Source organism: Hyperoodon ampullatus, assembly GCF_949752795.1.
Source record: "Hyperoodon ampullatus genome assembly, chromosome: 7".
Lineage (NCBI taxonomy): Eukaryota > Metazoa > Chordata > Mammalia > Artiodactyla > Ziphiidae > Hyperoodon > Hyperoodon ampullatus.
The window spans coordinates 61,643,590-61,659,541 of record NC_136920.1 but is presented as its reverse complement, the minus strand read 5'-3'; the positions used below and the strand labels follow the sequence as shown (position 1 = coordinate 61,659,541).

The 15,952-nt window shown below is 40.0% G+C and overlaps 1 protein-coding gene across 1 annotated transcript; it reads left to right on the top strand.

The window, feature by feature from the left end:
* Positions 1–985: 985 nt before the first annotated feature.
* Positions 986–15,077, top strand: LOC307055586 (uncharacterized protein; the record flags this gene model as incomplete). Its single annotated transcript, XM_079707804.1, is given in 5 exon segments — positions 986–1,944; positions 5,477–5,743; positions 14,018–14,185; positions 14,187–14,836; positions 14,839–15,077. Coding segments are annotated over 5 exon segments (2,283 nt in total).
* Between the last annotated feature and the right edge of the window lie 875 nt (positions 15,078–15,952).

Genomic DNA, 15,952 nt, shown 5'->3' with positions numbered 1-15,952 from the left:
AGTTTCCTTGTTACCTTAAGAGATTGATTTTGGCCTTCTTTTCCTAGTTTTTATTTTGTGTTTTTTTGTTTTTATTTTTATTTTTTAGCACAATTGTGTTTTTTTCCTCTTCCACTGGCCTTAGACCTGGGGACCTGGAATCCTGAAGATTTGCAAACAAAACAAAACCAAAACCCTCCCTATTCCCACTGTTTGGAACACCTTTTATTCCCTTCTCTGTCTGCTTAATTTTTACTCATGTTTCAAGACTAAACAGAAGGACCATCTTTTTTCAGGAAGGTTCCTCTGATCATGTATTTCACCCTCCCATGCATTAAATGCACATCTTTTGCTAACACTTATCCCAAGATTCTAATATTTGGGTTACTTGTCTATCTTTCACCCTAGACAGGGCATCTGAAGGGCAAAAGATGTCTTTGACTCCGTATCATCAGCATCTATCAAATAGCCTCCATATATAATAAGTCCTATAAGTAAATGCTTACAGAACCGATGAATGATTGAAGGGAAGGGAAGGGAAGGGTATGGAAAGAAAGGGTAAAAGGAAAACACAGCCTCTCAGGAAGAGTTTCCTGGTAAGGTATCTCTTAACACCTAGCTGAGAAAAGGGCAGCCCAGTATGCGGACAGTGAGGGTATGGGCCAGGATGAGGAGTCCAGGGAACTTGCGAAGCATAGATTTTGAGATAAGCATTGTTCTCTCCAGTTTCCCTTTTACAAATGTAAATGGTCTTAGAGAGTAGTGAATGATAAATGAATTTGAGCTGTCACTTTCCCCTATGGCAGGAGGCTTCAAAGAGCCTTCTTGTGAGAGAGCCCAAATGACTCGGAGAAGAAGGAAGAGAGAGTAGGGGAGGGAGAGCTAAGGTGCATTCAGTTCCCAGGTCTCCAGGGCCAGCCTCTCTGATTGTGCTCCTTATCCTAACAGGCTAGCAGGCTGCCAGTGTGACCTCACCTGCTCCAGTGCCCCCTTCTCCGTGCCAGCTATGAGTGCCTGCAACTTCACACATACCACCTTTGTGCTTATTGGTATCCCAGGACTAGAAGAAGCTCATTTCTGGATCGGCTTCCCCCTGCTTTCTATGTATGCCGTGGCAGTGTTTGGAAACTGCATCGTGGTCTTCATCGTAAGGATGGAGCATAGCCTGCACGTTCCCATGTACCTCTTTCTCTGCATGCTGGCAGCCATCGACCTGGCCTTGTCCACATCCACCATGCCCAAGATCCTAGCCCTCTTCTGGTTTGATTCCCGGGAGATTACCTTTGACGCCTGTATAACCCAGATGTTCTTTATTCATGCTCTCTCAGCGATTGAGTCCACCATCCTGTTGGCCATGGCTTTTGACCGTTATATAGCCATCTGCCACCCACTGCGCCATGCCGCAGTGCTCAACAATAGAGTGACAGCCCAGATCGGCTTGGTGGCCGTGGCCCGTGGATCCCTCTTTTTCATCCCACTGCCTCTGCTCATCAAACGGCTAGCCTTCTGCCAATCCAACGTGCTCTCGCATTCCTATTGTGTGCACCAGGATGTAATGAAGTTGGCCTATGCAGACACATTACCCAATGTGGTCTATGGTCTTACTGCCATTCTGGTGGTCATGGGTGTGGATGCCCTGTTCATCTCTTTGTCCTATTTTCTGATTCTACGAACAGTTCTGCAGCTGCCTTCCAAGTCAGAACGGGCCAAGGCCTTTGGAACCTGTGTGTCACACATTGGTGTGGTACTGGCCTTCTATGTGCCTCTCATTGGCCTCTCAGTGGTGCACCGCTTTGGAAACAGCCTTGATCCCACTGTGCATATTCTCATGGGTGATGTCTATCTACTTCTGCCTCCAGTGATCAATCCCATCATTTATGGTGCCAAGACCAAACAGATCAGAACTCGGGTGTTAGCTGTGTTTAAGATCAGCTGTGACAAGGACTTTCAGGCTGTGGGAGGCAGGTGACCCTAACCATGGCACTTTTATCCTTAATGGCTTGATATAATGATTTCCTAATGTTAGCTTAATCCTAGTTGCCCACAAAAACATCAGTGCTTTTCTCTGGTTGGCTTCCAAACACTTCCTCTGCTTGGGATGAAATTGTTGAGGCTACCGTAATCCTTTTCCACAGGTAAAAATACTATTGACATCCTTATTATATAAAAAGCTTAAATAATAAAATAAATCAATAGTAAAAGAACATAAAGAAGAGTGAAAAAAAGTACAATTGGCTTTGAAACAAGGGAAAAATTGTTCTGACTAGTAATCCAAGAACCCTATAGTAAAACAATACGTAACATTTTTGCAGATTAAATTACAGTGTTTATTAATGAAAATTCACAATGAAAGAGTTTGTGTTGAAACACATATCCTCGAGCATCACAGCTGATGATGTAATTGGCAAAATATAGCAAGAACTTTTTAAAAGTTGCATGCTTTAGGGAATTCCCTGGGGGTCCAGTGGTTAAGACTCTGTGCTTCCACTGCAGGGGGCACAGGTTCAATCCCTGGTCAGGGAATTAAAGATCCCACATGCCGTGTGGAGTGATCAATAAATAAATAAATGTTACATGCTTTAATGCTGTAATCTCACTTTTGAAAATTTATTCTAATGAAATATCCCTACCTATGGGGCAGGTACTATTTTTGACCCCCGTTACCAGTGAAAGAAATGAGGTTTACATTAACAAGAAAATTAAGTCACACAGCTTGTGGGTGCTGTGCCATGATCTGAAATTAAATTTCATAACCAAATACAGTTATTTAATGTCCATGCTATATTGTTTCCTGTTTAACACCTGCCATTTATTTCCTCAGCTTGTGTAAATCCTGTTTTCTCTCTGCTGTGTGCCTTATGAGGTGAATGACTGTATCTGTATTGAGAGGTAACACTGACCTTGTTGTGAGCAACAGATCTAGGTTACTCTTCATGTTTTACAGTGACCCTTCATGTTCTACAGCCTGCTTCTTTCCAGATTAAGGGAGAATATATCTTCTCAATCATGTCTCCCTTTTTTTAAGTGTATTCTGTATCTGTCAAACATTTCCAATGTCTGAGTTTCAACTTAGGTATAAGATATTATAAATTTTATTTTAAATTTTGCTAAGTGTAACACTTATTTCTTTCATGTTTATAGAATCCCATAAACTCAGATTTGGAGATGTGAGAGGTTCCCTGGTTTTCTTTCACACCAGTGCAGAAATCTGAATGCATCTTTTCTCAAGATGAGCTATTCCCATTGTATACTTGAGAAGGTCTGATGAGAAGCTAAAATCTGAAGGCAATCATTGGGCCTATGTGTTCCCTCAGTAGCTTCACTGAACAAATCTTAGGTGGGGGATTACAGTGGATAAACCATGGGGGAGACTCCAACCTGTGAGCTCTTTCTTAGGAGGAAGGAACCTAGGACTCTTAACCTCTCTCCTGGAGAAGGGTCTTCCTAACTTATGTATCTGTGAGCATCCAATTGTGATTCCCTGTCCAGAGGCAGTAGGATAGGCTTCAAAGTCTTGCAGCTAATCAATGCAAAAAGACCAAGGCTGAGAGAAAGAGACAAAATGGAAGAAATGGATGATTTCCCTAAAGAAATAAAGGGGTGCTCATGCTCTGTAAAAGTGGAGATTCAGGTATTAGACCTCACCCCAAATAATGAGGTCAGGAGCCTCGTTTTATGAGATTGAACCACCTATGTCTCTCCTCACAACTTCCATCCTCTTTTATTTTCCTGTGCATTACTCTGCCTCGAATCATACCTTCCTGGCTATTGCCATATACCTAAGAGGATGACAATTTAATAAAGTGTGTATCTCATGCTCCCAAATTCCTCCCTGTTCACTGCAATACAATTTATTCATAGTCTATTGCTGTCTCCCCTACCCCTCCTTCCGCCCTAAGATTTTCACTTTTTTAAAAGTAGTCCAACGTCTTATATTCATAGCAACACTATTCACAATAGCTAAAAAGGTGGAAATAACCCAAGTGTTCTTCAACATATGAATGGATAAACAAAATTAGTATATACATATAATGGAATATTATTCAGCCATATAAAGAACAAAAATAATGATACGTTCTACAACATGGATGAATCCTGAGAACATGATGCTAAGTGAAACAAACTAGACACAAAACGACAAATATAGTATGATTCCACTTATATAAGGTACTAAAAATTCATTGAGACAGAAAGTAGAATAGAGGTTACCAGGGACTAGGGGGAAGGGAGAATGAGGGGTTATTTTTTAATGGGTACTAAGTTTGGGATGATGAAAAAGTTCTAGAAATAGATAGTGCTGATGGTTGCACAACAATGTGAATATACTTAATCTCACTGTATTGTACACCAAAAAAATTTGTTAGAATGGTACATTTTATGTATGTTTTGCTGTGATAAATAATTACCAAAGAAAGAATATAAAACATATCACCATCAATTTAATAACAAGGACATATTGAAATGATTGCATTTTGGATACACTGGGTTAAAGGAAATATATTATTAAGGTTTTTTTTAAAAAGAATCCCAAAGAGGAAGATACTTAATCCCCATATTGAGAGGAGGACAGATCCTTGGGATGAGATTTAAGAGCTCAGAACCCCTCTTCTGCCACTAAGTGGTGACCTTGTCTAAATCACATCACATCTCTTTGAACGAAGTTTGTAAACTTGATGATTAAATTAGGTAAATTCTAAATCCCATCTCTATTCTAAATATTATGTGCTCTGAGCATTAAGAAGCCAGGAACAATTCTAAAGGTACTGCAAGTCTGAAGCTCTCCAGGATCTCCTTGGGAACTGCTTTCTGACCCACATAAGAAAATTAGCCCCCTTCCCTGAGGCCACACATGCTATTTACCCAAACACAGTATTTATCAACTTGATCTCCTACTCCCCGATTCTGCCAATTATAGCTCTTTCCAAAAATCAAAACTTCTCTCAAAGACTGAGGCTTTTCCACCCAGGAAATATTCACAGGCTCTCTGAAAGGAAGGCCCGTCCAACAGAGAGAGCAAACCATTCTGACTCGTCAAGTCAATTCACTCCTTGTGAGGTTCGTTTCCCTCTTCTGTTTATTAGGAGCAATAATAGAATCGACCACTCAGTGATTTTGTGAGGATTATGTGCAATTATCCAGCACAACACAACAGTGTAACATTTAATACATAGTATGAACTCAATAAATACTTATTATTATTATTATCTTAATCATCAGGGAGGAGGTGGATAATAATTCCTGCCTCTCAGGGACATTGAGGGGATAGAAATGTGGGTTTCTGCCTTTGGCAAGCAAGACACACAGATTTTTTTTAAACACTCACATTAACCTGGGAGTTTGAAGTTTAGGACCTGGGCTTTTTTCCTCTCTTTCTCTTATACCAGTACCAGGACTAAGATTGGGAGATGGAATAAAGGAAGGGAGTGTAGTAGATAGGGGATGTGGGACTTACATGGGATTCAAATTGGATTGAAATGACTGATTTTATGCACTACAGGAGGAAGATCAACAGAAAGGCCATAGTTTTCAAAGTTGTCCCTGGGAAATGTGATTGCATCCTAGAAGGTGAAAAACTAAAGGGGGGTTATGACCATTGCTTATTGCTTGTTCACACAGACCAGGGTCCTGGGAGAGTGTTTGCATTTTGTTTCCCAATGACCTGGAAAGGCTTCCAGGAGGAGGGCCTCTGGGTGCTTGGGGAGCTGAGTCAATTCGTAGAGGTAGTTGCAGGCAGCTCCTGCCATGTGAGACCTCCAGGTCTCAGGCAAGTGTTCACTGTAGTGAGAGTATCTTTCCCAGTGAAAAAGGGTCTCCAGGGACTGAGGACCATAAAAGCACTGCCTTGTTCCCAGCCATGTTTATGTTGGCCTGGACAGTGGACAGCACCAGTTTAGGTAGTCAATTCCCCATGAGAGCCAAAGTGTCTGAGGTTGCCCCGTAAGCAGGACAACTCCCATCACTCCCCAGTAATTACATGTAGCCCCCATCTCTGAGCAGCACATCATTTATCCCACACTGGACTGACAAGAAATAAGGACAGAACATAAGTTTATTTTTTTGTTTTGGGGGATAGAGATTTCCTCAGGCTTTTTTTATTATTAGAAGAAAAGATTTACTCTCAATACACATTTAAGACCAGAGATTACCAGAATCAACATATCTGAGATTCTTTCCAATGATGATCACCACGAATTCTCCCAACTGATGCCAGAATTCATGCCCAATGCCTATTTTTTTTAATGTTATTTAATGTTAAACGTTCGAGGATAACTTACAATGTTCTAGGCTCTGTAAAAAATGAACAGGATACAAAAATAAACAATAGTAGATATTGTAGTGTATGTCAGATATTATCCAAAAGAAAAGGGATAACAAATGTTGGCAAGGACGTAGAGAAAAAGGAACATTTGTGCACTGTTAGTAGGACTGTAAATTGGTGCAGCCACTATGGAAAACAGTATGGAGATTACTCAAGAAATTAAAAATAAACATGCCATAAGCAATCATTGCCTCAAAGAGATATCTGCACTCATGTATTGATTGCAGCATTATTCACAATAGCCAATGTATGGAAACAACCTAAGTGTCTGTCAGTGGATGACTGGATAGAGAAAATGTGATATACATGTATATTACATATACATATTATATATATATATATATATATATATATATATATATATATATATATATATATATATAGTATATGGAATGTTACTCAGCCTTTAAAAAGAAGGAAATCCTGACATTTGTGACAAGATGGATGAAACTGGAAGGAATTATGCTAAATGAAATAATTCAGACAGAGATAGACAAATAGGGCATATTATCGCTTATATGTAGAATCAAGAAGAAAAAAAGTCAAACTCAAAGAAACAGAGAGTAGAAAGGTGATTGTCAGAGGCTGGGGTAGGAGAGGGGCAAATAGGGAAACATTGGTAAAAGAATACAAACTCTTAGTTATAAGGTGAGTAAGTTCTGAGGATCTAATGTATAACATAATGACTGTAGTTAATAATACTATATTGTATAATTGAAAATTGCTAAGAAAGTATAACTTAAGTGTTCTCAGTGGAAAAAAAAATTGATATTTGAGTTAATTTGTTAATTAACTGAATGGTGGGAATCCAATTCTTTCACAATGTATATGTATATATAATCATCACATTGTACATTTTAAATATATTGCAGTTTTATTTGTTAATTATATCTCAATACATTAATAAATTAACTCAAAGTCAATCACTGACCTAAATGTAAAATTTTTTAGATGTACGCATAAATCTGTAAAACTCTTAGAAAAACATAAAAGAAAATCTTCAGGATTTAGGGCAAAGCCTTCTTAGTCTTGACACCAAAAACGTAATTCATTTAAGGAAAAACTGATAAATTAAGCTTCAGTAAAAATAAAAATTGCTGTTATGTCAAAGACTCAGTTAAAAGGATAAAAAGACACTATACAGAGTGTGAGAATATGTATGCAAATTACATACCCGAAAAAGGCCTAGTATCTAGAATATAAAAAACTCTGAAAATTCAACTAGAAAAAAAACTAATTAAAAATTGGCAAAAAACATAAAGTGATATTTCATGGGAAAAGATACATAGATGCAAATAAACACAAGAAAAGAGGTTCAAAGTTATTAGTCAGTAGGAAATGACAATTAAAACCATGGTGAGATATCAATATACATCTGCTAGAATGGCTAACTGTTTTTACAAATATGAAAACATCAAATGTTAGCAAGGATGTGGGGAAATTGGATACTTAATTCATTGCTGATGAAATGTAAAATGGTATAGCCAGCCATTCTGAAAAACATTTTGGTAGTTTCTAAAAAAACTAAACATGCAACTGCTATATGGCTGAGCGTTTGCACTCTGGTATTGATCTCACAGAAATGAATTATTTGCACTGAAAGCTTGTACACAAATGTTTATAGTAACTTTAAAATAATAGCCCCAAACTGGAAATAACACATATGTTCTTCAACAGATGAATGATTAAGCAAACAGTTTAACATGCCCTACAATATTGTTCAGCATTTAAAAAGAATAAACTATTAAAGATGATGGAGTAGGAAGAAGACCCTGAGCTTACTTCCTCCCACGGGTAGACCAAAATTACAACTATTTACAGAGCAACTATTTATGAGAATGACCTGAGGACTAGCAGAAAAGATTTTCCACAACTAAAGATATAAAGAAGAAACCGCAGTAAGATGGGTAGGAGGGGCAGAGACAGTGTAGTCAAGACTCACATCCCTGGGAAGGCAATGCACAAACAGAAGGATAATCACAATAGAGGTTCTCGCCAAGAAAAAAAATATCCAAGTCCTACATCAGGCTCTCCAGTTCTGGGGTCTTGTATCAGAAAGATGAAACCCTGGAACATCTGGCTTTGAAGGCCAGTGGGAGTTGCATATGGGAGAGGTAGAGGGCTGTAGGAGACAGAGACTCTGCTCTTAAAGAGCACACACAAAATACACATGCTCTGAGTCCCAGCAGAAATTAAGGAAATAATCCCACTTACAATTACATCAAAAAAAATAAAATAACCTAGGAATAAATCTAACCAAGGAAGTATAGTAATAGATCTTTACTTGGAAAACTACAAGACTGATGAAAGAAATTGAAGATGACAAACAAATGGAGATATATGTGTTCATGAATTGGAAGAATTAATATTGTTAAAATGGCTATACTACCAAAGGCAACTTACAGATTCAACACAATTCCTATCAAAATGCCAGTGGCATTTTTCACAGTACTAGAACAAATAATTCTAAAATTTGTATGGAAACACAAAAAAGACCCCCAATAACTAAAAGAATCTTGAGAAAGAAGAACAAACCTGGCGGTATCAAACGTCCTAGTTTCAAACTATACTACAAAGCTACAGTAATCAAAACAGTATGGTACCAGCACAAAAACAGACACATAGATCATAGAACAAAATAAAGAGATCAGAAATAAATCCACACTTAAATGGGCAATTAACCTATGACAAAGGAGGCAAGACTATACAATGGAGAAAAGACAGCCTTTTCAATAAATGGTGTTGGGAAAACTGGACAACTGTATGCAAAAGAATCATACTGGACTACTTTCTCATACCATATACAAAAATAAACTCAAAATGGATTAAAGACTTAAATGTAAGACCTAAAACTATAAAATGTCTATAAGAAACATAGGCAGTACACTCTTTGACATAAGTCTTAGGAATAATTTTTGGATATGTCTTTTCAGTTAAGGGCAACAAAAGCAAAAATAAACAAATAAAAGTGCATCAAACTAAAAAGCTTTCCTTTGTACATCAGAGGAAACTACCAACAAACCCAAAAGGCAGCCTACTTAATGGTGAGAAGATATTTGCAAATGATGTAACTCATAATGGGCTAATATCCAAAAATATACAAAGAACTCATACACTCAACATAAAAACAAACAAAGAAACATTAAAAAATGGGCAGAGAACCTGAATAAACAGTTTTCAAAAGAAATACAGATGGTCAACAGACACATGAAAAGATGCTCAACATCACTAATAATCAGGGAAAAGCAAATCAAAATCACAAAGAGCTACCACTTAACACCAGTCAGAATGGCTATCAACAAAAACAACAAATAACAACTGTTGACAAAGATGTGTAGAAAAGGGAACCCTCTTGCACTGTTTGTGGGAATGTAAATTGGTGCGGCCACTATGGAAAACAGTATGGGAGTTACTCAAAAAATTAAAATTAAAACTACCAAATGGTCCAGCAACTCCACTTCTGTGTTTTTATTCTGAAGAAAACAAAAACACTAATTTGAAAAGATGTATGCACCCTTATGTTCATTGCTGCATTATTTACAATAACCAAGACATGGAAGCAGCCTAAGTGTCCATTGATAAATGAATGGATAAAGAAGATGTGGTATATATATATATATATATATACAATGGATATTACTCAGCCATAAAAAAGAACGAAGTCTTGCCATTTGCAATAACATGGATGGACCTGGAGGATATCATGCTAAGTGAAATAGTCATACAGAAAAAGACAAATACTATATAACTTCACTTATAGGTGAAATCTACAAAACAAAACAAACAAACAGAAACAGAGTCATAGATACAGAGAACAAACTGGTGCTTGCCAGAGTGGAGAGGCGTGGAGGGATGAGTGAAATAAGTAAGAGAGATTAAGAGGTATAAACTTCTAGTTATAAAATAAATAAGCCGGGCTTCCCTGGTGGCGCAGTGGTTGAGAGTCTGCCTGCCGATGCAGGGGACATGGGTTCGTGCCCCCGTCCGGGAAGATCCCACATGCCGTGGAGTGGCTAGGTCTGTGAGCCATGGCTGCTGAACCTGCGCGTCCGGAGCCTGTGCTCCGCAACGGGAGAGGCCACAACAGTGAGAGGCCCACGTACCGCAAAAATAAATAAATAAATAAAATAAGCCATGAGGATGTCATGTACAGCATAGGGAATATAGTCAGTAATACTGTAATAGCAGATGGTAACTAGATTTATCATGGTGATCATTTTGTAATGTATAAAAATATCGAATCACTGTCAGACATCTGAAACTAATACAATATTGTAAATCAATTATGCTTCAATTTTAAAAAGGCATGAACTATTAATACATGGAATAAGCTGGTTAAATCGCCAGATAATTATGCTGAGTGGGAAAAAAATCCCAAAAGATTATATACTGTATCACTTCATTTATATAACAGTCTTGCATTGACAAAATTATAGAGATAAAGAACACACTAGTGATTGCGAGGGATTAAAAAGGGGATGGTGAAGGAGGGAAGTGGGAGTGGCCATAAAAGAAAAAAATGAGGGAGCCTTGTGACGATGGAAATTTTAAGTACCATGACTGTAGCAATGTCGATATCCTTATTTTGATATTGTACTATTGTTTTGCAAGATACTAATTTTGGGGGAATTGAGTGAAGGATACATGGGAACTGTGTATTAAGTCTTACAACTGCTTATGAATCTACAACTGCTCAAAAAGATTTTTTTTTAAAATCTTGAAGTGTCTCAGGTTCTGCTATGGCATTCAGAATTTTTTGCTGTAAGTGACGGGCAGCCGACAAAGAAGTGGTTAAAAGGATGGAGATGGGGTTGACATGAAACATACATGCTTTAGAATGGTCTCTCTGGCAAGGTGTGGCTGTAGGAGTGGAAGCAGGTAAGAGAGCAGATGGGCTGGGCAAGACTCTTAGAGATGGCACACTTGATGGCCTTTGTTTCTCACTGTGAAGTTAAGAACAGTAACAAATTAACTACTGAGAATAAGATGGCAGGTTGGATAAACAGCTTGAGAAGAATGGTGACAATTTAAAAACTGAAAGGAAAATTATGGAGTACTGCTAAAGTCTCAGCTCAGGTCAATGACCATGACTTTGCTTGGATGTAAGATTTCAAAGTTAAATAATTTTTCCTAAGTTTACTGATCACCTCTGGAGGAGAAAGGGAGACAGCCTGGGACCAGTTCAGATGGGAGAGTGCCGCTAAAATCAAAGAGGAGAAAAGTCAAATGTGTTCATAGAAAGCAGCTCCAGGTGAATGACTGTAATCCAAATTGATATAGGATAAAGCTGAGGTCAGAGCTATTTTGGAGTAGAGCTCTCAAAAAAATGAGAAAGAAGGGACATAGAACTTGTATGAGGTGAGAAACTGAGCAAGAAACAGAGAAGAACTTGAACCAATTCTATCTTTCTTTCTTTCTTTTTCTTTCTTTCTTTCTTTCTGGCTGCGCTGGGTCTTTGTTGCTGCACGTGGACTTCTCATTGCAGTGGATTCTCTTGTTGCAGAGCACGGGTTCTAGGCACATGGGCTTCAGTAACTGTGACTCGAAGGCTCTAGAGCTCAGGCTCAGTAGTTGTGGCACACGGGCTTAGTTGCTCTGTGGCATGTGGGATCTTCCCGGACCAGGGCTCGAACCTGTGTCCCCTGCATTGGTAGGCGGATTCTTAACCACTGTGCCATCAGGGAAGCGCTGAACCAGTTCTTAATGGCTCTGCAGTTCATATACTTTCCACTAAGTTCCCTCCTTTTTGAACCTGTTGGATTCAGCAGGTCAGCCCCAGGATAGGAGTGTGGGCAGAGTCTGTGCTAGCCCCAGTCTGGAGCTACAAGCCTAGATTCTTGGAGTCTGTCCCAGAATGAGACCCGAGAGTTTAGAACAGGGTCTGTGGGCCTTTCAAAAGTCTGCCCTCTCCCCACTTGCTCTAGGAAGGCTTCCCTGATTCCCTCTGCCTGGGTTAGGCCAACACTACTAAGCTCTCAACACATCACTCCATAGCCCCCACCCTCTACAAAAACTGGCTGCTCCTGCCAGATTCATCCTGGGGCCTGGCTAAGAGGACACTGTCTTCAGGAATATTGTCTTGTAAGGATTTCAAATGCAAATAGGCTGTTGAAGCAGATAGTCTTTGAAGATCATTTAAACTTGGTGGGATATTGTAGAATCTATGAGTCTGTCTCATTTTCCCCCTTATTGTTTGGTTCCTCCAACCACTTCCTTGTTCCAAAAGCTAGCCCAAACTTGTTCACTCCTCAGGGACCTGAGTGGAGTGACTCCTCTGTGGCTCAAGCCTGGCCTTCCCTGGAGATAGGCACTGCAGCTAAACATCCCAAAAACATCCTGGGCTCTTGCAGGATGTGGAGTGGCAGAACAGCTGGGGACAACAGCCAGGTTGAGTAACCTGGACCCTCAACACACCCTCTTCTCCACTTCCAGGATGGGTGGCCACCAGCACCTCATCCTCCACCATCCAGGTGGAGGTAACAGTGGGAAAGGTCTGGAAGTCAGGCAGAAGAAAGAGAAATAACCAGTCTTGAACAATAGGAGACAGTAGTGCCATCTTGAGAAGAGGGGCTGAAGGAGGCTACCTTCCTGAGGGTCAGGAAGCTTACAACTCAGAGAAGAAGTGGAATCCCAGTCCACATTTCCAGGGAGAGCTGTCCCTCGTAGTATCTGCAGAGAGAGAGTAGATGAGGGGAAGTGTCAAGTTCTCTCGGCATCTGGTATTCATTTTCCTTATTTATTATCAACCCATTTTATACTCTAATGTCAAAAAAATTAATTTGGTTCATGATTTCTTTATTTCAAAAATTTTTATAAAGAATTTTCCTCTCTCTTTTGAATAATTCCTTATCTCAAAGAGTATTTTTACATATCTTTAACTTGTTTTATCCCTTATAATTATTTACAAAATATGTCTGCACAAGTTCTGTGTTGGAACTTCTCTGTTTATTTATTTTTGAATGGAATGAGTTCCATCAGGTTTTGATGTGCTTAGAAATAGTGTCTGAGAGAGAAGGGATGGAGGACTCCAGAACTACACTGTCAGCAACTTTACTTCACTGTATTTTATTTAAAAGGCTTCTACCAGAATATGCACAGTCCTCTGATCCAGAGGGATAATGCTTGTGACCCTCTTAAAATAAAGAAAAAAAGAGAGGTCAGTCCTATTTTCAGAGTGAGTTGATTATGTTGGCTAGATATGACATAACTGTAGACCCCAGGATTCAGACTAAAGCCCCTTGTAGTTCTCTGACCTATTTTTGGTGGATTTTTCATCTCTGCTAAAAGATATTTGTGAGACTGTTTCCCTTACATTCTTTTATTAACCTACCTTTAAAGAGTTTTTTTGTTTGCTTGTTTACTTGTTTTGTTTTGTATTGAGGTTTAAAAGAAAATCCAAGAAAAACAGTTATAATAAGCCCATGTTGTCAACCCTTCAGGCTTCCACAGTATGTTTGCAATTTATTTCCATGAGGTCACTGCTTCTCGTTTAAAAATAGAGCGTTTTTTATTAGACTCTTTACGATCATCTCACATTTTTAAAGAAAGCACTGCTTTCTTCAATATGTGAAGAGATCAGCATTTCACGTATGAAATGCTACTTTTGTAGTCAGTGGGTTTAAATTATACTTATTCTCTAGTTTGCTTTTAGATGGAGTACATTTTTCAATCTCTTTCACATTTCATATTTGCTGTTGTGTGTGAACCCATGTCACCTAGTATCAGAGCTGGTGTTTTTCCAATGTTTTTGTCTTGTCTTATTTTTCTGCCCAGATTGAAGAGGTCTCCTCTCTCTGAAGAACTCATCTGTGCCCCAAGGATGCTCCCTTCCCAGTCCTTTGCCAACATCTCCTTCTTCCAGCCACCTGCTTTCCTAATGATTGGCATCAGGGCTGGAGGCCATTCATGGCTGGATCTCCATCCCCTTCTCCCCCATGTACACTGCGGCCCTCACTGGAAACTACCTGATCCTCTTGGCTGTGAGGAGGACCCCCAACCTGCACCAGCCCATGTACTACTTCCTGTCCATGCTGGCCCTCATCGGTGTGGGCCTCACCTTGTCCACAATGCCCACCACGCTGGCTGGGCTCTGGCTTGACCATCGGCTCATCAGCTTCAATGCCTGTCTGGGCCAGATGTTCTTCTTCCACTTCTTCTCTGTGGTGGAGTCCTCAGTGCTCCTGGCCATGTCTTTTGACTGCTCTGTGGCCATCTCCAAACCCCTGCGCTACACAGCTGTCCTCACAAACAATGTCATCATCAGGATGGGGCTGGCCATTGTGGCCTGTGCTATCCTGTCTCTCTTCTCAGGACCATTCTTACTTAAATGTCTGAACTTCTGCCCTAATAAGACCCTCTTATCCCATTCATTCTGTTTCCATGCTGATGTGATGAGAAGAGCCTGTGCTGACATCACCATAAACATCCTCTATGGGTTCTATGTGGTACTGTCCCCAGCGGGCATAGATTCCCTGCTCATTGTCCTGTCCTACACTCTCATCCTGCCCACGGTCCTGGGGCTGGCCTCTCCCAGGGAGCTCATCGGGCCCTCAACACCTGTGTCTCCCATATCCTGGCTGTCTGTGTCTTCTTTATTCCAGGTATCACCATGTCCACGATCCACCATTTTGGGAGGCATCTTCTCCCCATTGTACATGCCTTTGTTGCCTATGTGTACCTGCTGGTGCCCCCTGTGCTCAACCCCATCATCTACAGTGTCAAGCCCAAGTCCATCAGGGAGGCCATGCTCAGGGTCCTGAGGGGGAAATGTCAGAGTTGATGATGCAGGATGCCTGCAGGATTGGGGCCTTGAAAAGAGTTTGGTAAACCAAAAAAATTAACTTCTGGATAGATCAAGTCCCACCCATAGCTTCGTTTTGGACATCTGGGAAAAAAGGTAATAGATAATTATGAGAGACTTTCATTTATTTATTCTCCCATTTATTTCACATATATTTTCTCAATGCTAACTTTTTTCAGGTCCTATGTTAAGTACCAGGAACACAGAAATGATTTATAAATGGTCTTGCCCTTCAAACATCTCACCTTTGAATATATATGAAAAATACCCAAGGGGGACTTCCCTGGTGGCACAGTGGTTAAGAATCCGCCTGCCAATACAGGAGACATGGGTTCGATCCCTGGTCTGAGAAGATCCCACATGCCGCGGAGCAACTAAGCTTGTGCACCACAACTACTGAGCCTGCGCTCTAGAGCCCGCAAGCCACCATACTGAGACCATGTGCCACAGCTACTGAAGCCCGCATGCCTAGAGCCTGTGCTCTGCAACAAGAGAAGCCACCACAATGAGAAGCCCATGCACTGCAACAAAGAGTAGCCTCCGCTCACCACAACTAGAGAAAGCCCGAGGGCAGCAACGAAGACCCAATGCAGCCACACACACACCAAAAAAAGCCCAAATAGGAAAGTGTTTAATACAGTGTAATAAGCTCATTGTTAAAGGTTTGTGCAGAATTCTGGGTAAGCAGAGGAACAAGTTATTTACCTCAGTGTGTTTTGGCTTTCTCTACAATGGGAATATTATAGTGTCTATCTTATAATGTTGTTATAAGGATCAAGGTATGGAAAGTAATGTACAACGTATAGTAAATACCAATAAAAGTTTTCTCTTGTTGTTATTGTACTAATCGCTCA